General features: G+C 41.5%; 1 protein-coding gene across 1 annotated transcript in view; it reads right to left on the bottom strand.

The window, feature by feature from the left end:
• atp2b3b (ATPase plasma membrane Ca2+ transporting 3b) overlaps positions 1–26,754 on the bottom strand; it is a gene marked incomplete at its 5' end in the record, with an annotated part of 53,621 nt that overhangs the window by 22,406 nt on the left and 4,461 nt on the right. Inside the window, 12 exons of the mRNA XM_084068822.1 lie at positions 9,764–9,870; positions 11,624–11,758; positions 12,694–12,803; positions 14,106–14,238; positions 14,917–15,059; positions 15,663–15,734; positions 17,596–17,757; positions 18,189–18,230; positions 20,765–20,893; positions 22,489–22,614; positions 23,612–23,869; positions 25,859–26,056. Coding sequence (XP_083924948.1) covers positions 9,764–9,870; positions 11,624–11,758; positions 12,694–12,803; positions 14,106–14,238; positions 14,917–15,059; positions 15,663–15,734; positions 17,596–17,757; positions 18,189–18,230; positions 20,765–20,893; positions 22,489–22,614; positions 23,612–23,869; positions 25,859–26,056 — 1,615 coding nt within the window. The remainder of the gene's footprint in view (positions 1–9,763; positions 9,871–11,623; positions 11,759–12,693; positions 12,804–14,105; positions 14,239–14,916; positions 15,060–15,662; positions 15,735–17,595; positions 17,758–18,188; positions 18,231–20,764; positions 20,894–22,488; positions 22,615–23,611; positions 23,870–25,858; positions 26,057–26,754) is intronic.

The following is a 26,754-nucleotide window of genomic DNA, read 5'->3' as shown; positions in this document are numbered from 1 at the left end:
ATACTTGACGCAAGATAGAGACTTCTCACAATGGCCTCATGCCGTGGCACAACTACTTCAGAGAAAACCCAAGAAGAAATTGTATTGTGAACCCAGTATGGTGAATTATATCGAATCGTTGGTTGAGTGAAACTTCACATCCCTACCCTTTCAATATTAACGCTATAAGACTGCTTTTACATTACACTGCTGACTGTAGACTAATGTTTACTAGTTTATCTGTGCCTGTTATGTTTAACTGTGTCAAAAAACTATCATCAGGGTGCCCAAAGCCCTGTGGGAATTTATAACTCAATTCAAAATGTTCCAGGAAAGTCACTACCGTGGGAAACCTGAATCATCTAATTCAATATATATTTTTAAATTACAACCGATTTAAAGCATATTACCCCTCAAATTAACGCCCTGATATTATACTTACTTCGGACTTGGTGGAGGCTCACCAAGTCTTGATCACAGGTGTTTGGAAGCTGAAGTAGCACACGCACACGCACACACACACACACACACACACACACACACACACAAAAAAACAGATTAGATAGGCTACCTCTGCCTTCCGAAACATCTGTGGAAATTTAAATTCAATATGGGCTGGAACAGCGTCGAAAACGACAGCTATCAAACCTACAGTACACCTACTTCATTATCAGCTACTGTATATCAAGTATCGGTTATGGCAAAATACTAACTGTTCTTCACTCTGTTTGGGCCATTCAACTGTACAGGACTTACTTCAATATTTCAACTTAAGATGGCTTACCAATAGATCTTCAATATAGTGTTTACATTCCTCAGAAATGAAAAAAACTTTGAGAAAACGTTGTATTATAGTTGCTTAACAGCACAAATTAAAACCAACAAAATATCAACGTCTAATGGCGTTAGAATTTAACGTTGTGTAGACGTTAACGTCATAACGTTAAGAAGACATTGGGCTTTGGTCTCAATACCCGACAACAGAATGTCGGTATTCTTTGTCAATTTGACGTTAGCATGATACGTTGAACAGATGTTGGGCATTGGTTACTTACCAACACAACTTAAAACCAACAAAAATCAACATTTAATGATGTTAGAACTTAACATTGTGTGGACGTTAGCATAACGACGTTAAGCAGATGTTGGGTTTTGGTTACAATACCCGACAACAGCATGTCAGTATTCTATGTTAATATGACGTTAGCATGATATGTTGAACAGACGTTGGGTATTGGTTACTTACCAACACAACTTAAATCCAACAAAAAAACAACGCTTAATGATGTTAGAATTTGACATTGTGTGAACGTCAGCATAATGACGTTAAGCAGACGTTGGTTTTTGGTTACAATACCTGACAACAGCATGTCAGTATTCTGTCAATGTCAATATGACGTCAGCATGATACATTGAACAGACGTTGGGGATTGGTTACTTACCAATCAATCTTCAACATAGTGTTTACATTCCTCTATTATGTTTATTTTTTTTAGGTGGGCTTTACTGTTAGGCTTGGCCAATATTAGACTGAAAATAATGTCTTACAAGCTAATATAATCAAAACTATGATAAAGGCTACACAAGGCTATTCAAATGCAACCAACCCTTATGCCTGATTTTTAGTTACACAGCACTGTCTCACACAAAAATCAGGCTGTGAGGCATGTGAGCTTTTACCCTTCAATAACACACATTCCCAACTGAAAACATGAATCATGCATGAACAACAGAACTTCACCTAAAATAAGACATTAGCTTTAAAAGCTGCAATTCAAATGTTTAACTCAGCAGCACCAAGCCACCAACACAAAGCAATGGGGATCAGTCCATCTAGTTAATGCAGTATAGCCTCTTTCTAGTTCCCACTGTTTTGCCACAAAAGGCAGGTACTGTAGCCATTTTGGGCAAAGGATTTACTCAAACAATGCTGCCAGTTTCAAAAACATGCAAAGAAAAGGAAAAGAAAAAGAAAACAACAAAGCATGACTGATTTGCAATATGAAGAAATCACCTCACTCGGTCATAAACAGAATGTAGAACTTTATTTTAAAAACAAACAGTCAAATATTTCATTTCAAGTTAGAAGGAAATTAATTATGAACTCACCTGTGCAAAAGATTGTGATTCTAGAAGTCCTGGGATGGTCAAAAAAACATCTCCATGCACAAACAAGTATCTCTTCCTGTCTTCTCTCCCTCCAAATTCAAACTGCAGGCTCCTGCAGCAGTTACTGTTGCCCCGCCCAGTCTGGTGTTATACAACTGTGGTCCCACCCACAAGTCCAATGATTCGTCCAATGAAAGAGCAGAACGTTGCTATACTGCTCAGTGATTTGAGGAGACATTTGACAATCCAGTTTGAAATGTATTATTATGACAACATCCATACAACGTTGCAGTCTAACATCATTAGACGTAGATATTTGGTTGGTTTTAGGTTGTGTTGGTAACTAATCAATAACCAACGTCTGTTCAACGTATTATCCCAACGTCAGGTTGACGTCAAATACTGACATGCTGTTGTCGGATATTTGACCAAACCTCAATGTCTGCCCAATGTTATTATGTTAAATGTCAGTTTACATTGTATGTGTCATATGGCATTATGCTGTAGGCCTAATGCAAAAAGTGAAATATTTCCCTCAATCATTTATTTGATTAGCAATTAATATAATGCAAAAATAAAGAACTGCAACAGCTATGAAACATGAACAATGGTGAAAATCAGTACATTTACTCAAGTACTGTACTTAGCATTGTATTTTTTAAATTCACTTGTGTGTTTCTATCTTTTGATACTTTATTATTTTACTCCACTACATATCAGGGCAAACAATTATTTTACTTTTTGTGATTGATTGATTACTTTATTAGTCAGAAATGTAAACAGCATGAGGTACAGTCATGCATTTAGGCTGAAAGGGTAACAAAAAAAGTGTCTGTCTGTCTGTCTGTCTGTCTGTCTGTCTGTCTGTCCATCTGTCCGCCCTTCCGTCCACCCAGTAGTACATACATAGTGGTGTGGATGATAAACGGTGTCACAGTCACACACTCTTGCTCCATATGTCACAACTAAGGAAGACCCTGGTTTTGAGGTAGGCCGGTGTCTATGCATTGTAATGTATTGATGCATTTCTTTTCATATGGGTTTATTATTTAGGGCAGCATAGGTTACTGGTTAGATAATCAGAAGGTCCCCGGTTTGCCTCAAAGGCCCTGGACGGGGCGAAGTGTCCTGAGCAAGTGTCCTGAGCAAGACACTGTAGGGGTGGACCCTACAGTCCACCCACCCCAAGCGCTCAACATAAAACATTTGAGCAGCCATAAGCTGAAACTGAATTTGCCCTCTGGAACTAAGGAAGGTCTCCTGAAGCAAACTAAGGGCAAATTATTGACGATAAAGAGTTGACATGGCTGTCTACCTACCTCACTGTCGGTCGCATTCCTTTAAGATGCAGCTGGCTGATCACCGACAACTAACATCTGCTAAAGCGGAAGGGAAAAGGTATAACTGGCCTTAACCATGTTGCCTTGGCTCTAAATCCACACTGGCAAAGAAACCTGTAGCTAATCAGTCTCATATACAGCCACAGGTTCACTATAGGTGGGATGCTGGCATGTGCCCCAGGAGCAACTTGATGGTATTTGTCTGAAAGTCAAATTCAGTTATCTGGAAAAGGCTGAGGGTTATAGAACTGCACAAACACCTTTCTGGGCCATGGGGTGGCCCTGTAGCTCATCTGGAAGAATATAGTTGAACCACAGATGAAACAGCTACCAATTGCTCTGGTTGGACTATTGCAGGTTAAACAGATGCTAGATCATTATGTCAGAACCTTCAGTACTTATTGTCCATATTCTACAGCCAGACTATGTTGGATTTTGTTTAAGTAACAGCCACATTAACCCAGCAAAATATCTACATCTAATGAGGTTTGAATGTTGAGGAGATCTTTTCATTATGAAGTTTAGCAGACATTGGGTTTTGGTCACAATACCCGACAATAGCATGTCAGTATTCTACATCAACACGACGTTGGCATAATACGTTGAATAGACGTTGATTATTGGTCAGTTACCAACACAACCTAAAACCAACCAAATATCAACGTCTAATGATGTTAGACTGCAACGTTGTGTGGACGTTGTCATAATAACGTTGGGCAGACACTGAGGTTTGGTCAAAAATCTGACAAAAGCATGTCAGTATTCGACGTCAACCTGACGTTGGGATAATACGTTGAACAAACGTTAGTTAATGGTTAGTTACCAACACAACCTAAAACCAACCAAATATCTACGTCTGATGATGTTGGACTGCAACGTTGTGTGGATGTTATCATAATAACATTGGGCAGACATTGAGGTTTGGTCAAATATCCGACAACAGCATGTCAGTATTCAACGTCAAACTGACGTTGAGATAATACGTTGGACAGACGTTGGTTATTGGTTAGTTACCAACACAACCTAAAACCAACCAAATATCAACGTCTGATGATGTTAGACTGCAACGTTGTGTGGACGTTCTCATAATAACGTTGGGCAGACATTTAGGTTTGGTCAAGAATCCGACAACAGCATGTCAGTATTCGACGTCAACATGACGTTGGGATAATACGTTGAACAGACGTTGGTTATTAGTTAGTTACCAACACAACCTAAAAGCAACCAAATATCAACGTCTGATGATGTTAGACTGCAACATTGTGTGGACGTTGTCATAATAACGTTGGGCAGACATTGAGGTTTGGTCAAGAATCCGACAACAGCATGTCAGTATTCGACGTCAACATGACGTTGGGATATTACGTTGAATAGACGTTGGTTATTGGTCAGTTACAAACACAACCTAAAACCAACCAAATATCAACGTCTGATGATGTTAGACTGCAACGTTGTGTGGACGTTGTCATAATAACGTTGGGCAGACATTGAGGTTTGGTCAAGAATCCGACAACAGCATGTCAGTATTCGACGTCAACATGACGTTGGGATATTACGTTGAAAAGACGTTGGTTATTGGTCAGTTACCAACACAACCTAAAACCAACCAAATATCAACGTCTAATGATGTTAGACTGCAACGTTGTGTGGACGTTGTCATAAAAACGTTGGGCAGACATTGAGGTTTGGTCAAGAATCCGACAACAGCATGTCAGTATTCGACGTCAACATGACGTTGGGATATTACGTTGAATAGACGTTGGTTATTGGTCAGTTACCAACACAACCTAAAACCAACCAAATATCAACGTCTAATGATGTTAGACTGCAACGTTGTGTGGACGTTGTCATAATAACGTTGGGCAGACACTGAGGTTTAGTCAAGAATCCGACAACAGCATGTCAGTATTCGACGTCAACATGACGTTGGGATATTACGTTGAATAGACGTTGGTTATTGGTCAGTTACCAACACAACCTAAAACCAACCAAATATCAACGTCTGATGATGTTAGATTGCAACGTTGTGTGGACGTTTGTCATAATAACGTTGGGCAGACATTGAGGTTTGGTCAAGAATCCGACAACAGCATGTCAGTATTCGACGTCAACATGACGTTGGGATATTACGTTGAATAGACGTTGGTTATTGGTCAGTTACCAACACAACCTAAAACCAACCAAATATCAACGTCTAATGATGTTAGACTGCAACGTTGTGTGGACGTTGTCATAATAACGTTGGGCAGACACTGAGGTTTGGTCAAGAATCCGACAACAGCATGTCAGTATTCGACGTCAACATGACGTTGGGATATTACGTTGAATAGACGTTGGTTATTGGTCAGTTACCAACACAACCTAAAACCAACCAAATATCAACGTCTGATGATGTTAGACTGCAACGTTGTGTGGACGTTGTCATAATAACGTTGGGCAGACATTGAGGTTTGGTCAAGAATCCGACAACAGCATGTCAGTATTCGACGTCAACATGACGTTGGGATATTACGTTGAATAGACGTTGGTTATTGGTCAGTTACCAACACAACCTAAAACCAACCAAATATCAACGTCAATTGACGTCAAATTAATACGTTGATACAACGTTGGAAGTTGACGTTGGTCCAACGTTGGATTTTGGTTAGCTGACGTCACAACCTAAATCCAACCAAAAATCAACGTCAACGGACGTCGCGTGCCAGCTGGGAAGGGAGACATGTTTTAATTGTTTTTACTTCATGGAATACATGGGCATAGATTCTATCAGTCAAATGATTTGTGGGATAAAATGCACTGCCTTGATTCTGATGCCTCCTCTTCGTTTTAATAGCATCTACAGTATATCAGATATTTGTTGATTGGCCCCTGCTTTTGTTAATGCTGCATGGATTGGAGACAAGGCAATATTCCGGAGTCTGACGTCTGTATACAATAATAATCGCGAGTCGCAACACACATAATTGGAGCTTTGACTTGACTTGATCTGGAGCCATAAATCCCTCAACCAGTCCACATCACTTTGGGAATGATTGCAACCTCATGCAAAGGTTTTGCTTCCAAGATCATTAATTTCCAAAAGCACAACTTTATCGCATTTATGCAAAATAAATATGTGACATTATTCATATAATGTCAAAAAGTCCGGGACATCCTCGGGAACATTCCCGTAGTGCGTTCACGCTCACCAGGTTAGGCACACAACAAGATCAAGCGCGCGGTCGCCATGCAAACCTGTTGTTATTAATCAGAGGAGAGAGAGAGAGAGAGAGAGAGAGAGAGAGAGGTGTGCGGGTGCGATACGATTCTACCGTGTCCGCGACTGGACTTGGCATTACCCTGTCTTGTCTATACTTTCCTGCAGTGGTGGAAAAAGTACTCAAATTGTTTACTTAAGTAAAAGTATCAATAGTGCAATGCAGAAATAAATATAAATAAATATACTTAACATACCAAAAGTAAAAGTACTAGTTATGCAGTCTAAAATGTGTAAAAGTCTTTTAAAAATAGCAGATCTACAAGCTCACAACCCGTTGCATCGATGCGTTGTGAGCTTGTAGAAACTTTGGTCAAATAACCAAAGTTTAAATAGGGCTGAAGTGATAAATGTATCTTTTGTAATAATAATCAAAATCTACAAAGTAACTATAACTAAAGTTTTCAAATAATTGTAGTGGAGTAAAAGTACAATTTGCCTATCAGATGTAGTGGAGTAGAAGTAAAAGTATAGAAAAATGGAAATACTCCAGTAAAGTAAAGATTCCTCAGATTTGTACTTGAGTACTTGAGTAAATGTACTTAGTTACTTTACACCACTGCTTTCCCGTGCGTCTTTGACCAACCATCCACAGTACCACACACACACACACACCCTGGGTAAGAAACCACCAGCACAATATCCTATATAGTTCATGAGCCAGAGCCCCAAAATTGACAAATGATTACCGAAAGAGTGGGCAAAACCAAACCTATATAAAATTGTTCATAGGGTCAGTACGAGTAAATAAATATATGATAACCTCTCCACAGGAGCAGCTTTTTCATGGTTATCACACATTTTTTGATTTTCCCCATACGTACTGTACATGACAGGTAAAAAAATGTCAAAATTTGAAAAAGAGTTATCATAATGAAACTTCCTGAGTTGATTACTTACATAAAGACAATGATTTTTCGTATTACAAGTTTTCTGAAACTGTATATTTAAATATGCAAATTAGGCATTAGGAAAATATGACCACATTTGCATAACTTTCCAGAATCAATATTGGAACATTGGACAAAGCCAGAGTCAACATACTTATTTCATTTTGTTAAGATGTCGGAGTCAAAGGTTTTTAACAAGGGAATATTCAATATCTGGCTCAATTTTGGGGCTCTGGCTCATGGACTAAATGCATAATTTGCATATTTAAATATAGAGTTTCAGAAAACTTGTAATACGAAAAATCATTGTCTTCATGTAAGTAATCAACTCAGGAAGTTTCATTATGATAACTCTTTTTTAAATTTTGTCATTTATTTCACCTGTCATGTACGTATGGGGAAAATCACAAAATGTGTGATAACCATGAAAAAGCTGCTCCTGTGGAGAGGTTATCATATATTTATTTACTCGTACTGACTCTATGAACAATTGTATATAGGTTTGGTTTTGGTTTTGCCCACTCTTTCGGTAATGAAATCTTGTCTGGCTCATGGACTAATATCCTTCTTCAGATAATCTATGGGACTGGGGTATGGGAATATAAGAAAATAGGCCATTTTAGAAGTAGCCTAAATATTAGTTAACTTTTTTTTATTATCTAGCTCCTAACCTCTCACTCCGCTATACAGCTCCGAGATGAGGTTCTATGTCGAGGTCTCCCAGAATCGGTTGAACGGCCACAAAGGCTCCGCTGTTTACCCTTTTATCTACATCGTATCCAAAAACTAATTCCAAAGCACATGGATGTTTAAGGTTTGGTCGGGCACAAAATATTTTAGGTCGGGGACGAAACTACCCGTTTAAATCGCTTATTTAGTCAGCCTGTAGCCATGTTAAAATATTTTGTGCCCGACCAAACCTTAAACATCTGTGCGCTCTGGAATCTACCATTAGTTTTTGGATACGATGTAGATAAAAGGGTGAACAACGGAGCCTTTGCGGCCGTCAACCGATTCTGGGAGACCTCGACATAGAACCTCATCTCGGAGCTGTATAGCGGAGTGAGAGGTTCTTAATGGAGCTAGTTATTATCGTGAATGCACTTGTCCATTGGCGCGAATATGTATTGTTAATAGGCTAGGGCTGGCTATGTGCATTTGTATTATATATAATATATATTATATATATTATAATTATTATTATTAGTATTATTATTATAATATATTGTTACTAATGGATACAGGGAAATGCAATGTATTTCATAATTTGCGTCACAGCTGATCCGATTGAAAACAGGTGCATGTATACACCAGATCGGATTAGATCACATCTCATGTAAACACTTGATCCAAAACCTTCAATCGGGTTTATTTTAATCAGATTGGAAGAAAAGTGTCCATGTAAACGTGGCTAGTGTCAACATTTTGTGTCTCTACAGCACCAGTTACACCTGGCATTAACTTGTGTCGCATATCCGAATTGTGTCAATACAATACACCTGCATGGTATAAACATGAAGCTTGGTGTATTGAAAGAAGTTAACTCTATTGTGTTACTGTCTGTCATCTGGGTAATTTCTTGTAAATACATTGTTTTTAAATATTCCCTGCTTGTTTAAACTACAAACCAAGTTGCCTATCACTTGTTCACCTTTTCCAGATCACCGAATCAGATTTGCAGTCTTACATGTGAATGTTATGAATTGTATCACTATCCGATTCATTTCTAATTTGTAATTATGACCTTGATGGTGACCTTTGTCCTTAAATGTAATCAACTCTTTTGGGCAGTCTAGTTCACTGCCACCAAGTTTCATGAAGAACTTATTGAGTTATTTTGTTCACAGACAGAGAGACAGACAGACAGACAGACAGACAGACAGACAGACAGACAGACAGACAGACAGACAGACAGACAGACAGAAACACACACACACACACACACACACACACACACACACACACACACACACACACACACACACACACACACACACACACACACACACACACACACACACACACACACACACACACTGAGGACTCATGTCAATACCCTGCCACACGTGGTAGAAAACATGTTGATGGTGAAATCATCTATTCACCAGACAATCTCTTCCATTTTATTTCCCCCTTCTGCCTCCCCATGCACTCCCTAAACTCCACCAATCCCTCTCCCTGACACTCACTTCCTGAGCAGGACCTCAGAAGCTCCTTTGCTGTAGATACGGAAGGAGCCATCAGGCAGCTTGATCACTGTACTCATGGACTTACGCGTTGAGTTGAATGTATACACCTAAGAAAGAGAGAGAGAGAAAGAGAGAGAGAGAGAGAGAGAGAGAGAGAGAGAGAGAGAGAGAGAGAGAGAGAGAGAGAGAGAATAAAGGGTCAACCACAACCCCACCCCTGGCCCCTTAAGATTCCCGACCATTGCAAGATTTTGGCCATCTTATACAGTATGTTTACGTTCTATGCAGACACTAGGCTGGGTCTGAATCAACACATTATTCTTCTTAACTTTTAGCAAGGTTACTTTTAACATATAATGTTCATAAAATACAAGCAATCAGGGCCAATATACGACACTGTCACTAAACAAAATAGTGACACACTCCAGCCTCAATGCAAACATAATTGAGGCTACTGCTCACTTTTTTAATGAAGACATATACTGTAAAGTCAAAATAAATATTCTTGCATTGAGGCTGGAGAGGGTTTTCCTTGAGTTTACACTTTACAGTATGAGCCCACATAGCCCTTATTCTTTTGGTAAAGGCACCAGTTTCTATTAACCCCACTAATGGTGGGGCTCTAAGGGTGGCAATGTCTGTCTGTCTGTCTGTCTGTCTGTCTGTCTGTCTGTCTGTCTGTCTGTCTGTCTGTCTGTCTGTCTGTCTGTCTGTCTGTCTGTCTGTCTGTCTGTCTGTCTGTTAAACACTTTGGTTGTAAATAGGACATCTCAGAAAGTACTGGATGGATTACCACATACATTTCTGTGCATCTTCATTCTCCTGGGAGGATGAACAGTACTGTTTTGGTGACCACATACTGCCTATATCACCACCCATAGGCAATACTGTCCAATCACAAACAACATATCTCAAAATTGAACTGTCAGATTACCATGAAACTTGCGGGATGCATTCGTACTCCCCAGAAGTTGAACCGTAACCATTTGAGTGTCCCTGTGATTGTTTGTCTAGCGCCACCGTCTGGCCAAAATGTACATTTTGCACACAAGATATCTTGTGAACTGCCATGAAATTGTCCGTCCAACATTTTGGCCCCAAAACAATATATCTTCAATGCTACTATCTTTGGTGTAAGGAGCAGAGTAGCACAACCTCTATTCACCTTCTTCCTAGGCTTTTCACTTCCTGTGTGTGTTCCACTTCCTGTCGATTTGATCCAATGAAATCCAATGAAACTGGTCAGATGACTAATGATATCCGAAAGGAAGTGGAAAACACACAGCCTAGGAAACAGGTGAATAGGGGCAGCTAGCAGGGCTTCTACCTTCTTAGTACAGTACCTGTTATAATGGTCTCATGTCATGGTACAAGCCACACTACACAAATATGGCCCAAACATTATGACACAGTCAGAACATTGCCAGAGCCTATGATGCTGTGGATCGACGTCCTTGACCCTGTCACAGTGAACAACCCAAGATGCTCACACCAAACTGTTTTGCCACAATGTATGGACATTTCATTTGGGATGCCTCTAAGACGTTAATATTACACACTTCCAATAACTCTAACCTGGGTCTGTACTCTACTACTGCTCACACTATTAGAAAACATTTATTTTCTTTGTATGGAAACCTGCACAATTTCCCTATTTATTGCATGTTTTCTGTATATATTCCTTGTGAAGCAAGTTGAGCTTCTCTGTGTATGACATGTGCTAAACAAATACAGTTAGACCCCATGCACCTGACTCATTTCCAGCTCATTGAATGATTTTAAGTGACAAGATTACTTGCAGTTTGAATGTAAATTATGAGTGATGAAATCAAGGAAGACTGGGTGTGAATAGTTCCCTACCTTGTAGAGCCTCTCCTCAGGGATCTGCTCTCTGACTGGAGCGTAGTCCTGATGCAGGTCCAATACAAAGCCCAGAAGACCACACTCTGTCTTGTTGCCCACCTGCTTCGGCAGACCCCCTTCCGAATCAGGTGGCTAAGAGAGAGAAAGAGAGAGAGAGAGACAAAGAGAGAGAGAGATAGAGAGAGAAAAATGAAAGAGCGGAAGAAGAAAAGAGCGGTATGTTAGGGATGGCGGCGGAAGTTGTCAGGTTTGGAAGATAAATGAAGACAGAGGAGAAGTTTGGAGAGGAAAAGACAGAGGGGGGAGAGAGTGGGGAGTGAGGGGTGAAAGGAAGGATGAATGAGGACAAAGAGAAAGAGGGAATTATAAGAATAAAGAAATGTATTGTGAAATGGTGAAATCATTTAAAAATGTAAACCCAAACAATGAACCAGAAAACCAGCAATGATGATAGGCAAGACAATATTTCATGCACTTCTACATAAATACATTAAATGACAATGATACAGACATACATTTTATGTCTGTATCACTGTCACAGCCCCTTGGCCTGGCCTGTCCTGTCAAAGTCTGTGTGTGCGTGCTCACACGCGCGCGTGTGTGTGTGTGTGTGTGTGTGTGTGTGTGTGTGTGTGTGTGTGTGTGTGTGTGTGTGTGTGTGTGTGTGTGTGTGTGTGTGTGTGTGTGTGTGTGTGTTTGCGGATTCCCCTGTCTGTCTCTGTCTTCCCACAGGTCCTGCAAGCTGGGCAATTTCGGGATTCCAATCAGGTGCATTGGGTGCCCTATAAAATGCTGGGTAATTATAATGTCTCTCTACTGTACTTCCCACGATTGCAGCAGTGTTTGATTCTCTTTGGTTAAGTTTGCACCATTCAACATCCCACACTACATGTACCACACAGTGCTGACACCACTGATTTGACTGATTAACGCACCATATTGTTATGTGTGGTATCATTAAGTTATTGTTTAGTTTGTAAATAAATGATTACTTAATGCACTTCTAAAACCTGTGTCTTCCTCCTTTTTGTTATGGCCTCACAAGCCAAGTCGTAACAATCACTCACCAAGATCTTGGAGGTGTAGGCGCTGTTGATAGCGATGGCGTTGACTATTAGATCCAAAGTCTTGGGGTTGACTTGCCCCGGGTCTGGGATCTCCCGGTGATGGACGTCACCTGGGTCACATCAAGTATAACTTAAATCACATTGGCAGTAACAACATGTCTTCTTCTTCCTCTTCATCTCATCATTTATCAAATGCGCGGGGGGGGGGGAGAGATTTTGTCAATTATCAACGCCGTTAGTGTGACAAAAATTACATGAAACTATTTTGGCCCACATTGGAGAGAGAAGCGGTGTCAAGACAACAAACCCAGAGCAAAGTTTAACATTTAACTGGTATTAATTCACACATGCAAGGATAAGTGGGAACAGGGCATGTAGTATAATAACCACAAGCAAGAACGTTTAAGTGACATACTGTATAAAGACTGTAAATCTGACAAGATGGAGTATGGGAATGTCTTTTCATATGTGTGGGTTAATATTTCCAAGTCGGCCATCGGCATGACCCAAAATTGCGCATTATAAAACAAAATGCCAGACGCCAGAGTATTTAAAGGACGTTTTTCTGTCATGCTTAGCTCATCGATGATAACCCCAATGTATACTTGACATTACTGCCAGTGCTGACCACTTTCCAAAGCATACCATGGTTTGCTTGATTTCCATGGAAGCCCCTGGATTCCGTTCAGTACGATATGACAATCAACTTGCAGAGATTGAAACTTGAGATAGGTAATGCAATACTTATTGTTATTTTTCGTCAAAGTTGCAATACTATTGCGTTTCAAGGCATTTTAAAGAGCGGATTGATCTGAAAAGTCCAGCTGAAAATTGTTCTTGGAGAAAAAATGATTTACGATTGAAATTCTGTGACTTAACCAACGTTTACTCCATTATTCAGGTATGATTAGCAACTTGGCTTTTTGGCCTTTATTATTTTTTTAAAGATATGTTTTTGGCAGGATTGGGATTCGAACCCGCGACAAGCTGTCGCCTAGGTGCCCAGACCACTACGGCAGCCGTCCGGGCCTTTTTGGCCTTTATTGACAGTATATAGTAGAGCGAGACAGGAAACAGCGACGGGGAATGACACACAGCAAAGGTTGTCGGGATTGGGATTCAAACCCGCAACACGCTGTTTGCTTTAAAGCCCATATGTGATATGCGCTGGACCGCTTGGCCAGCAGACACCCCAATTAGCAACCTTTTAAGGACTATGGACAAAATAAACAAACAAAAAGTTGTAAATAAACAAAAAGTCTAAAAATAATACCATTAACAGGAAAATGGTCTACATGTTCATGTATGCCATACGGCCGAAGCTGTGAATAGACAATGGCATGTATTGAAATAGTCCTTTATTAAGTCTGAAAAAGTTAAAGTCAGGTTTAAGTCAAATGAGTTGCACCAACCAATGAAAGTCTGCACTACAGTCATACGGTTGGTGGTGAGGGTCCCTGTCTTGTCCGAGCAGATGGCTGTGGCGTTCCCCATGGTCTCACACGCGTCCAGGTGGCGCACAAGGTTGTTATCCTTCATCATTTTCTACACGGGAGACAGTGATAGAGAGCAGGTGGTGTTTGGGTGAATGGGACATAGGCACAGAGAGAAGAAGAATAGGAGAGATGGATTGAAGAAAGCAAGGAGTGAGGGAGGGTGGGGTTGCGGTCATTATTGTTCATTTGACATGCACAAGTTTAATGAGACGGAGCAACGGTAGTAACTCGGTTGTAACTTGTGTGCCATGTTGTGCTCATACCTGATCTGCTGCTACACAACTGGTGTGCAACCAAGTAAATCACATGTCACATGATCAGAGGAGGGACACTCTCTTTTCTCTCTCTCTGACATGCTCACACAGACACAAGATCTGGGTCAAACCATATTTGAAGGTAATTCTTAGCATTTCTAACCTACTTGGAGCACCAGATGGTGGCTGCATCATCGGATGAAATTAATTGACTTAAACTTTGTGTCAGCCTAAACTTTGTGGCACTAATTTCACTGCGTTGTCAGTGTATTATTACTACTTCTGCTAGGAGAAAAATAACGAATTGAGAATTATTAACACTATTTAACCCAGGTCTGAAACACACACACACACACACACACACACACACACACACACACACACACACACACACACACACACACACACACACACACACACACACACACACACACACACACACACACACACACACACACACAGTATGGGCATACCTTAACAGAATAAGCCAGAGAGATAGTGACAGCAAGTGGGAGGCCCTCGGGCACAGCGACTACCAGCACGGTGACTCCGATGATGAAGAACTTGACAAAGTATTGTACATAGACCGGAGTGCACTGTGACATCCACACATGACCTGTAGCAACACAAACACAACACAAATCAATCCAACTCTACCACCAAATTGACTACAACTCATTCAGTGCCATTGATGTGTACACGTCCAATTTTTTGCAAAGTCCAGAGTGCCAAAGATGTGTACACGTCCAAACTGTGTTTTCAGTGGTTTTCCACCAGATGGCGCTGTTCTCTATCACACAAGTGATTTTCTTCATCATCTAGTCACTTTGAGTCATACAGGAGATCACGTGATCACAAGATTTTCTAATCCATCCACATCCTGTTTAGTGTATTTGGGGGAAAAGCTGTATCTTGAGTTTTAAACAGCTTGTACTACAACTTGTAACGATGTGTTATTACTCTTAATTATAAACATTTGACAGTACAGTAAAAAAAATATGTTTCCATGTACTGACAGGGCAAGCTTAAGGGTGTGTGTGTGTGTGTGTGTGTGTGTGTGTGTGTGTGTGTGTGTGTGTGTGTGTGTGTGTGTGGTGTGTGGTGTGTGGTGTGTGTGTGTGTGTGTGTGTGTGTGTGTGTGTGTGTGTGTCTGTGTGTGTGTGTGTGTGTGTGTGTGTGTGTGTGTGTGTGTGTGTGTGTCACATTCAAATGGAAATACCTTCTATGACAAACGTCTCGATGACAAAGTAAAGAACCAAGATGATCACTGTGATTGCTGACATCACCAGGCCTGTTTGGAGATATTCAGAGAGGATTGGTCAGTCACAATCTTGCCCATTCTCTCTTGCTATTGGCTGATATCCTGTACTTTTCACTTATTTCTTTTGTCGAAGCATTTTCTTCCCAGTTGTTCTGGCACACCTCTTTCTTGCTGTTCAATACCGGTGGGTGTAAATTTGGGCCCTTTAGTGAGTCACAGACATAACTCCATTCTAAATAGTAGCCTACATTTTATTCTTATCGGTTAATGGTTAATTAACCATTAACGAGTTTCGGTTAACAGTTATGAAAAACATTGAAAATGAACATCCAGTAAACCAACCATCACATAATATTTGTGTTACATTCATTTATTTATTTGGGTTTTATGCCTTTTATTGATAGGATAGTAGTCTGACAGGAAATGGGGAGTCAGGCTACTTTGAAGCCTAGTGTTACATTTATTTTTACATAGAATAAGGAATGTGTTCCATTGGCAACAAAAAAGCTCCCCAAGGGCCCAATTTGGCCCACGGGATGCCAGTTGAATATCACTGCTCTAGGGGCTATCAGGGATTTTAGACTCTCAATTCAAGTAATGATCTAAAAAGCAGTGGTTCTCAGCTGGTTGGTTGTGACACAAAAGTGGGTCAAGACTCATGACGTGTTCTCACAGTTCACAACGTACAGTATACGGGCAACGGGTGTGAAACTTTGTGTCTAATATTTTGGATGATTTCATTAACAGGAAACTGTGACCCACATAAAAAACTGCTGAGAACCAATGATCTACGTGGGATGAAATGTCGCATTTTTTGGCATTCATTATGGTGATTTAAAAGCTGTTTCCAGCTAGTAAACGTTTGTGGCTTGCAGTTGTTCAGAAATTAGCGTGTGATCGGCTGCAGTTGCCAATATTAATTTATCACACTTGTTTTTTTATCATCTCTCTTGACTTGACAGTCATTGATGTTGATGTTGTTTCTTTCCAGCATTTTCACCGTCAATTAAAACAAAAAAAACTTTTACTATACACAGTAAAATCTTCAATGTTCATTTAAAGCTATAATCCATAAAAAGTATGTCCTGAACCCGGGCCTCCTGCGCGAGCACAGAAACCTTTACTGCTGAGGGAAAGCACATTTTGACAGGGGTGATATTACGCATTGAGCTTCATGCAATACCTCTTGTCAACCAGTAATGGGCATACCCAACCACAGGATTTAAATATCTCAAAAGAAGAACAGAGAGACTACCTACAATCACTGCTGTTGTATTATTTAGAAATGTTTCTAACCTCAGCTCCGAAGAAGGCAGCTTTGCTGCCAAAATGTTTTTTTTGTTCCTTATGTCCTAATCATTTAATCACTTTTTTTAATATTCTTATTTTGTTGGCTGGCACTTCAATACTATACAGGTGTGCATTGTATCTCTGTATACTTTGCAGTTATATTGTATTGACATACTGTACTCTATCCTCCAGATTGGTTCAATAAAATTGTTGTCACTAATAGAATTTTCCGGTTCAGACAGGCTTTCCAAACTATTGTTCGGAGAGTCAGGACATCTGGAGGTGCACGAGTTCAGAGAAAAAGTTCTGAGACAAAGTTCTGAGACCGCCCATCAGAAGTTCGGAATGACGTCAATGTGTAGTTATATCACTACTATTCTCGAATAAATGTTTGGACGTCGGCAGGAGCATGTACTGGGTTTATCTCTGAGTGAACAAATGAACCACTGGTCCTCTGTCCTAATGCCACTCCTGAAGCACTTTGCAATTAACTGAGTTCTGCATACGACAGAGCTGCTACACAAATCAAGACGATATTACAATATCAAAGTTTATTTACAAAATAAAGTTTAGTTTTTAGCATGGTTAGAGGTAGACTCACCGGCTTTGCCAATCTGAACAGCCAGTTTGGTGAGTTTGCCCTGAAGGACACTCTTCTCTTTCTTGGGAACATTGGTCTTCTTCTTCTCAGGCTCCACTTCTCCTCCCTCTGCACTCTTCAGAGGCTGCATCTCCATGGCAACACCCCCATCTTGCTTCTTGGCTGAAACAGGCACGCAAGCATGTACAGACGGGTACAGACATGCGGACAAACAGATGTGTGCTGCACACGTGCGTGTGTGCACACACGTGTGCACACACACACACACACACACACACACACACACACACACACACACACACACACACACACACACACAGACACACACACACGTGCACACACACGAGCACACACACGCACAAGTACACGGACACATGCACACACACGTGCACACACACACACACAAATACACATGCACACACACGTGCATGCGCGCACACACGCGCACACACACACACACACACACACACACACACACACACACACACACACACACACACACACACACACACACACACACACACACACACACAGACGCAATACCTCATGACATCCCTTAACTGTCATGGCACACAAGTCATGAGCTACGGTACCTTTGTTCTGATTATTCTCCACAGCTCCATCAGGTTGTTTTCCTGAGAGAGAGAGAGAGAGAGAGAGAGAGAGAGAGAGAGAGAGAGAGAGAGAGAGAGAGAGAGAGAGAGAGAGGAGAGAAAGAGAAATTGTGGGGTAAGGGCATTGAAAGGCATAGGTGTACATACTGTGATCCTAGATAATTGAATTGTATTTCTGATCTTAGGACACTTTCATACCCAACTTCCAAAAATAAAACAACAGCCCAATTCACAACAAGGGACACAGGTAACGGGGTCAAAAGCAAAAGACGGACATACATTGTGTTGTTTATGTAGGGATTCGGTTTGGTCAATGGCACTGCACGGTTCACTGGGGTTTCACTCATTGGCTTAGGAGTGTGAAAACGCAGGACATATAGCTGGATAATCTAACATACCATTGGTCACTGTGCTGTGCCATCTGTAGCACTGAGAAACTCAGACTTGTCCTCTGTGGGATGGGCGGGGTGGTAGAGAACGTGTGAAAAAGGAGGGGTTCGGGAGTTTATGTGAGAAGATAGAAGTAAGCGTGAAAGACTCAAATGTTTGAATTTTGTAGGGCGACTACATTAAAGGAAACATTTATAGCAGCAGATTTCCTCCATTTTTAATAGAGAGACTGATCAAAGGGGCAACAATATCACACAGTCCTGTAGGAAAGCTCCTCTACATGAAGGAGAACTAAGAAGTTATGACATTTCTAGAGAGCCTATGAATTATGGAACGTCTCCAGTAAATGAGTGTCTGAACAGTCCCGTCCTCCGAGGCTGCTGTGCAGAGTGCGCCGCAAACACTTTTCCACCATTAATTAATTATTGTTTATTATTACAGGGACAGCCCACTATTAAAAGTAATTGCACCAGAGTTAGTTAGCAGCTAATTTGCCTCTTGTCCCAGGGCAGGGAGACAAAAAACACCACAAAACACCAAATACACACACACAAAAAACCACACACAATACGTAACAGTCCATCAGTGTGAGATAAAATAAATAATCAATATGACAAATACGGAATATCAATATCAATCAGGATCAATGTCAAAAGAGGCAGATCGTTTTCCTTTTTCAGCATCTCAGCATCTTTCTGTATGTGTAGATATTGTATGTGTATCTGTGGGTGTGCGTGTGGGCGTGCGTGGGTTTGAAGGAGGGTGGGTCACTTGCCAACCTTTCCTCTATTTCTGAATGCCAATGCATTCCCCTGCACGTGGGCAACAAGTGCTGCGGTATAGGTATGGATGGGAGTGAGTGCACCAGTAATGGCATCAACCTTTAAGTGCCTTTTATAACAACAACCACCACCACTACTGCTTGCTGATGCTGGTCTGCATCTCCACTCTGGCCATGATGACTTCCAAAACAAAGGCTAATGCCTCGTCCGTGAACCAACCTCTTCCCTGAATCTCTCTCTCTCTCGCGCACACACACACACACACACACACACACACACACACACACACACACACACACACACACACACGCTCACTCTCACTCTCTCTCTCTCTTGCTCACTCGCTCTCTCTCTCTTGCACATTCAAAACATTTATTCAATTTGCAGCCTCATTAGGGGGTTGCAGCATAGATCGGAAAGCAGAAGAGAGGAAACAAGATGAAGAGAGTGATAGAGGAAGAGGGGTATAAAATCATTTGTGTTGCATTGAGAGAGAGAAAAAGTGAGAGAGAGAAACAGACAGAGAGGGTAAGGGGGTGAGAGAGAGAGCAGGCAGAGAGGGCGGGACAGAGAAAGTGTGAAACAGGGACAGAGGGTGTGTGTGTGTGTGTGTGTGAGCGTGTGCGTGTGCGTGTGCGTGTGCGTGTGCGTGTGCGTGTGCGTGTATTAATTAACCATGATGTTAAACTGGTGTGTTTGTTGAAGCTCTTATTTGAAATCAGTCAGGCATGTGCACATACACTCTCTTTCTCTCTGTCTCGCACGCACACACGCACGCACGCACACACGTACGCATGCGCGCACACCGTTTGTGTGTGTGTAAGTGCGTGTCTACTGACTAGGACATTTGGGAGACCAGTGCAGTATTCATGGGAGGATGGTGGAGACATGTGAGGAGAGAGTCAGTATCTAAATGTCAGCTCTCTGTCGGCACCTTGTGCACATTCAGATAAGGCCTCTTAGTCAGTTCTCCTTCCGTCTGTCCCACTTGGAGAACACAGCCATTTATCCTAGCGATGCATTACCAAATGTAAAATCTATACAACAACGTGAAACGCAGGCAGATTGAAAACGATCGCTGGAGACAAGCTACCCGGAACTCTTCAATGCAAAAGATGTCTCTCCCTTCTGGCTCGCTCACTCACGTTTTCAATTCAGTATGCAGTATGAATGATGGATGAACCATTTTGTCATAGCACACACAAAAATACCACCCATTCTACAGAATACAAATAATCTAGATGCACAGTAAAGTCCTGAGAGTTCATTACATTATTTATTAATTATGTTTAACACCCCTTAAATGAAAAGATTTGACTGTGTATTATCAAAAATAAATGTGTGGTATTGGAGAGTATTACCCAGATTTCCTGTCTTTCTCACCTTTCTTTTCTTTCTTTTCTTCCTCCTCTGGCTCTCCGGCACCCAGCAGTGTGAAGATGATGCCCGTCTGAGAGTTGACTCCCACAGCGGTCACCAGCATCCTCCCCGAGCCCTCCATCACATGGGTACCTAAACACATACGCGTATACGCTCAGGTTTATTCATACCAGCTCAGTAAGAGTGTCCGCCCTACGATTGGGAGGTCGGGGTCGGAGGTCAATCCCCAGGGCCGGGTCATACCAAAGACAATACAAATGGGACCCAATGTCTCCCTGTGGCCCTCAGCATTAAGGGTTTGATTGGGGGAAAGTCCCTGCGACATACTAGTGTCATTGTCAGGGGGTGTACTTGTACATCATGGCTGGGGGAATCGGGGATGGACTTCCTTTTTTGGGTCAATGCGTGGAGTGAACGGAGCGAAAATCTCTTTAATATTTAGTCCCATATAGGGAACGTATCAGATATTAAACTGATAAGAACAGATACTACACTTGATCTTAGCCAAAAGGCCGAGAAGCGATGGGGGGATACACTTCTACACCAAGCCGCCACGCTACAGAAACAGGAGGCTACTGACCTATGGGCCATATGGCTCGGGAACCGTTGGTTGGTTCCCAAGGTTACTTACTTAGACTCAGGTTGGGTTAACTTGGCCAACTTTGGTTAACCACTTTCAACCTATTTTGGGCATGTCATTATAGGTGAACTTTTTCAGAAATCTTCAAAGATTTTAAAAAGATTTCACCATTTAAAAACAAGTTAGAAAATGTTGAAATGTTGACTAAACCGAAGTGGGAAGGAGGTGTCACATCCGCTTTATAGCTTGATCATTTTCAGAGCTTCCGTGCTCCAGAATGTATGACGGAAGCATTTGAAATTTGTGGGAGGCAACAGTTTGGCTTGCGAGGCTATATATGATGAACTAATAATATATGGCTAAAGGGGGAAATGAAGCATAGCGTTAGTTCATGCAGGACACGGAAGTCGTGCACGCCAAAGCTGTAACCAGCGGTCAGTCAGCTGATGTGAACATCAGCATTCTATTTCCCATTCACAGCTCAGTAGTCATTACGTCACACACTCATTATCCAATCACAGCTCACATATGAGCAAAGAGGATCCTTTAAATACAGCTTCTATTCTCTAGGTCTTTCTTGGTTGCTGAACCAATGCATTTTGCTAGCTCCTCCTCCACCCCAGCCTCCACCTTTTGATTAGAGTCTGGCTTAGGCTCAAATACTTGTGGTTATCATGTATATCTGCTTGTTTAGAGTCTTGCATATACTGTAGGCTCAAATACTTGTGTATCATGTATATCTGCTAATTCTAACATGTCAATGTACTGCTATTGTTGACATTGTATCCCTATGGGGATTTGCTTAAGCATTCTCTGAATATATGCTTAGCAGGCTGCTTCGACAAAATTCAGTGAATATTCTCCCAAGAGCGGAGCTTTAACGCCAAGCTTAACTGTATTCCATTTGTGGCAATAAATGGTTCTTTATCTACTAAGACGAGAGTGTTTCTGATTGAAGTTAGGTTTGGTTATGTTGGGTTCGGTCAGGCTAAGTAAAATTTTAATGTATACTGTGACAGACCCTAAACACAGTTTATACAAGGCACTTCCTGACACCAAATACTATTATCACCTGTAATATCAAGCAACAAAATAATTGTGGAAAATGATTGATTGGAAAACCCAAATCATTGACGGGAGAACCAACCTGAGAGGAGCATGGGGTCCTTGTCTGCAGACTTTTTGACGTGGTCAGACTCTCCGGTGAGGGAGCTCTCATCTATCTGCAGATCGTTGCCCTGGACCAAGACACCATCGGCTGGCAACAGGTCCCCTGGAAAAAGATGGTGAGATCAGAGTAAGATTATCATTTGATCTTAACCAGTTAAAATAAATCCTATATACTGCATTGATCAGGGTCCCCCAGGGGTCTATTCTTGGTCCTCTCCCGTTTTCCCTCTACACCAAAAATCGTGTTGCCGAAAATAGCCCACAGTCGATTTTAGCCGAACGTCCACCCCTAGGATAAGGTACGCTCATGTGGTTAAAATGGTGGCTTGGGTAACCCACTCATTATTAATAGTAGTATTAGTAAAAATACTATTGGTATTTTTTATATTTTATATATAGTTGAGGGGGCATACACTGTAGCTGCACAGGTGACAGGGCATGTATGGGTGTCTCTTATGGACATAATATATGCAGATGGTATGCATGCAGGTGCCTGTGAGGTAACACAGAAATGTTTAGCCTGGATACCTTATCTTATATAAGTACCATTATAGGCAACACTTCAAGGTGGACCTTAATCAGGTCTGACAGGTCCTGACCTGGTGAACATCCATCTCTAGAATGTATTTCTGTAGTACAAGGGTTCCCAAACTTTTCAGGCTGCGACCCCCCCCAAAATAATATTTTTTGAACTGGGGACCTCCCACCCATCAAGCACTTAGAATTGTAGGAGCTGAGGCATTACATTTAGTTCGACTCTGTTCCACAGATACATATTGTGAAAACAAACTCACAACGACTCGCACTGTGAGGTGTTGTGAGCTTGCAGATCGGCTATTTTCACAGTGTAATATTTGAGAATTTGGCCAATTTTAAATTAAAAGTCTTAAAAGCTCATTGAATTGTCACATTAGAAATGTAAAGACACCCTGTGTAAAAAATACTGTGTGTTGGTTTGTTTACTTTTGAGTGAGAAAACAATGTTGCACATTAAGATAATCATCTGGGGACCCCCCAAAATAATTTAGGGACCCCCATGTTTGGGGAAACACTGCTAGAGTAAACAGAACATCTGCTGGTCATCCAGTTCCACTTCCTACCGTATTTGACTTGGGCCATATCTCCCACCACCAGGTCAGCCACGGGGATCTGAATGACGTTTCCTTTGCGTACCACAGCAAACTTCTGCTCCTGCTCAATCCGGCTCTGCAGACCCCGGAACTGCTTCTCCTTGGACCAGTCGTTGAATGCCGTGACCAACACTACACACACCACCGAGAGCAAGATGGCCGCACCCTCAATCCAACCGGCCTCCGCCTCGCCCTCGTCCTCCGCACCCCCTTCCACGTTCCCACACCCTGGGGAGACAGACAGATGGATGCGGACGGACAGACAGACAGACAGACAGACAGACAGACAGACAGACAGACAGACAGACAGACAGACAGACAGACAGACAGACAGACAGACAGTTGATTTCACATCTAGACAGATAGAGGCTGCTTGAGATTATATCAGCATTCTGCTTCTGTATTATTTCCACACAGCACTCTTCTTATGGTAGAATGAATACCAGAAAAGTACTTCCAAAAGCAAGTAAAAAAATAATAATTTTAGTTGTCTTTTTGGCAACACCTCTTGTATAGCTCTGTTGTCATTACAGCATTTGTCTAGCCTGGTTCCAGACCATAGACCCCGCCCACTCTCTGAGTGAGCTCCTCTTGGTCTGGTGTCATAACGTGAGCCTATGGCTTTTCACGATCGAAGAAAAACCTGTCAAATCAGAATCGGAGGTGGGGGTGGTCTAACGACAAGCCAATCAGCGAATATCTGCTAAAACAAGCTGTGCGATGATGTCAGATGTAGGCGGATCCGTAGATCTCTTGTGATTGGTTTAGGGCAATTTGAATCCCCTCCCCCTGGTAATCGCGGACATCGCAGCCAATTTCAGACTGAAGCTCCACGCAGCTTCAGGCTGATAATCAGGCTAGCATTTGTCTATATGGAAGTACCACTCAAATCACCCAAGATTATTTTGGAATGCAACAACAAGTTGTCATAAACAGTACTATTTATTAACTGTAAAATACATTAGTAAATACATTTCCAGTACATTTCTGGTGTTATTTAAATTGTGTTAAAGAAGTTGTCAAAAACATTTATATGGAATGGTTATTGTGGAAAATTGACCAGTGAAAGATTATATAAAAATAGCTTAAATAGTTTAATTGAAAAAGTTACTCTGTATGACTTTAAATAATGTTTGGAAATTCTATGAAATTGTTTAGTTTAGAATATTAAAATAATAATAATAACAATTATATAAAACATTTTATTTTTGAGAATTTGCCCAACATAGGGGTGCAAGGGTTAAAAGTAGCGTAAGTGATGTTTCTTTGTTAAAATAAGCTTTAAATAGCTCTATTCTAATTCTGTTATCATTAATACAGAGTTTTTGTTCAGTCCTAATGTTATCCAATCAGGAGAGAGAACTTATACATGATGGATAAACAAGTGAAATTGGAAGCAATGACAGACATGAGCAGACAACATTTAAACTGAAACTATAAAATTCAAGCTCTGGCAACCCACCTTATCAAAGAGCTTATTAAAAAGTTGGAGAGATGGAGAGACCCCTGTTACTGAACAAACACTCTATAGATTGCTATCAGAATATAGAGCTTTAACCTTTTCATACACACACACACACACACACACGTTTTGTTTTAAACAAAAAATATCACTTAAAATATATTGAGGCGTTGGGAGCTTGTAGATCTGCTATTTTCACCTTGAATTTGTATGCAATGTTGGTCATTCTGTCAGTCCAACACTTTGGTCCCAAGCAAGATAGATTGAAACCTAGTGGCTGGATTGCTATGGAATTTACGATGCACCTTCATGCTCCCAAGAGGATGAACCCTACAGATTTTGATGAGCCCCACCCATAGGACAGTATTTCCACTTGCACAAAAGAAATATCAAAATGTAATGCGTGGATTGGCATGAAACACATTCATGCTCCTTGAAGATGAACCTTAAATAGTCAGTGAATATTTCTAGCGCCCTCTTGCACTCTTGCCAAAGTGTAAACTTTGCACACAAAATATCTCATAATCTAATTGCAGATTGCAGGATGCATCCTACTGATTTTGGTGAATCTATGGCCTTTCCTCTAGTGTCACCCTTCAGCAGAAGTAGCTGTTTGGGTGTAAGGAGCAGCACGGCCTCAAAGGCATTTAGACTTTCCATTCACTTGTTTGTGAATGGAAAGCTGGTATCCAACCTCCTCCCCAAGGATTTCCCTCCTGCTCCTCCATCCATCCGTGGCTCCCTCTTTCTCTCACCCTCACTCTCTTCCCCAGGAGGCTGGTAGAAAGAGAGGCCCAGGGAGACGATGGCAGCGATCTCCAGGATGATGAGCGTGACATCCTGCAGGGCCTCCCACACCAGCTCCAGGAACGTCTTGGGCTGCTTTGGTGGAATGAAGTTCTGGCCAAACGCCTGGACCCTTCGTTCGAGGTCTGCTGGGTCCCCACTCAGACCTGGGACGAACAGACAGACAGACAGACAGACAGACAGACAGACAGACAGACAGACAGACAGACAGACAGACAGACAGACAGACAGACAGATCAGTAGTTGATAGATAGATAGATAGATAGATAGATAGATAGATAGATAGATAGATAGATAGATAGATAGATAGATAGATAGATAGATAGATAGTTTTTACAGTACAATTGCCAATGTATACTGTATGCCAGAAGATACACATTGTTTATGATATTATCATACACACAGAGAAACACACTGACTCACTCACAGACTTACCAAAGGCAGGCCAAAGCTCTTACAAGCTCAATATAGATGAAAATGTAAGTTTACCAACATGAAGAAAATAAACCTCCCTCACACCCAGCTCTTAGTTCACTCTCACGTCTCTCCTCAACTCAAGACCCCTCACCTTATCTCCTTCCGTCTTTACCCTCACTCCCCCTTACCACCTCACCCCTGCGCTGAGTCAGTTTCCATGGAGATGACAATATCAGGTCCTGGGCTTCCTTCCTGCCCCTGGGAGATTCTGCCCAGCAACAGGTGATGTCACTCCTCCACAGCTCTGGACTTTGGAGCTGGACTAATTTGCGATTGGCTGTCGGCGAGGAGGAATGGCAATTCACAGGCCATGGTTGGCCAAATTCAGTGGCAGTCAGTGGCAGTCTCAGCATGCGTGCGTGCGTGC

The sequence above is a fragment of the Gymnoscopelus microlampas genome, assembly GCF_963454915.1.
Source record: "Gymnoscopelus microlampas genome assembly, chromosome: 10".
In the NCBI taxonomy this organism is placed as follows: domain Eukaryota; kingdom Metazoa; phylum Chordata; class Actinopteri; order Myctophiformes; family Myctophidae; genus Gymnoscopelus; species Gymnoscopelus microlampas.
The sequence above is the reverse complement of the archived record's forward strand: the minus strand, read 5'-3'. Positions and strand labels throughout refer to the sequence as shown.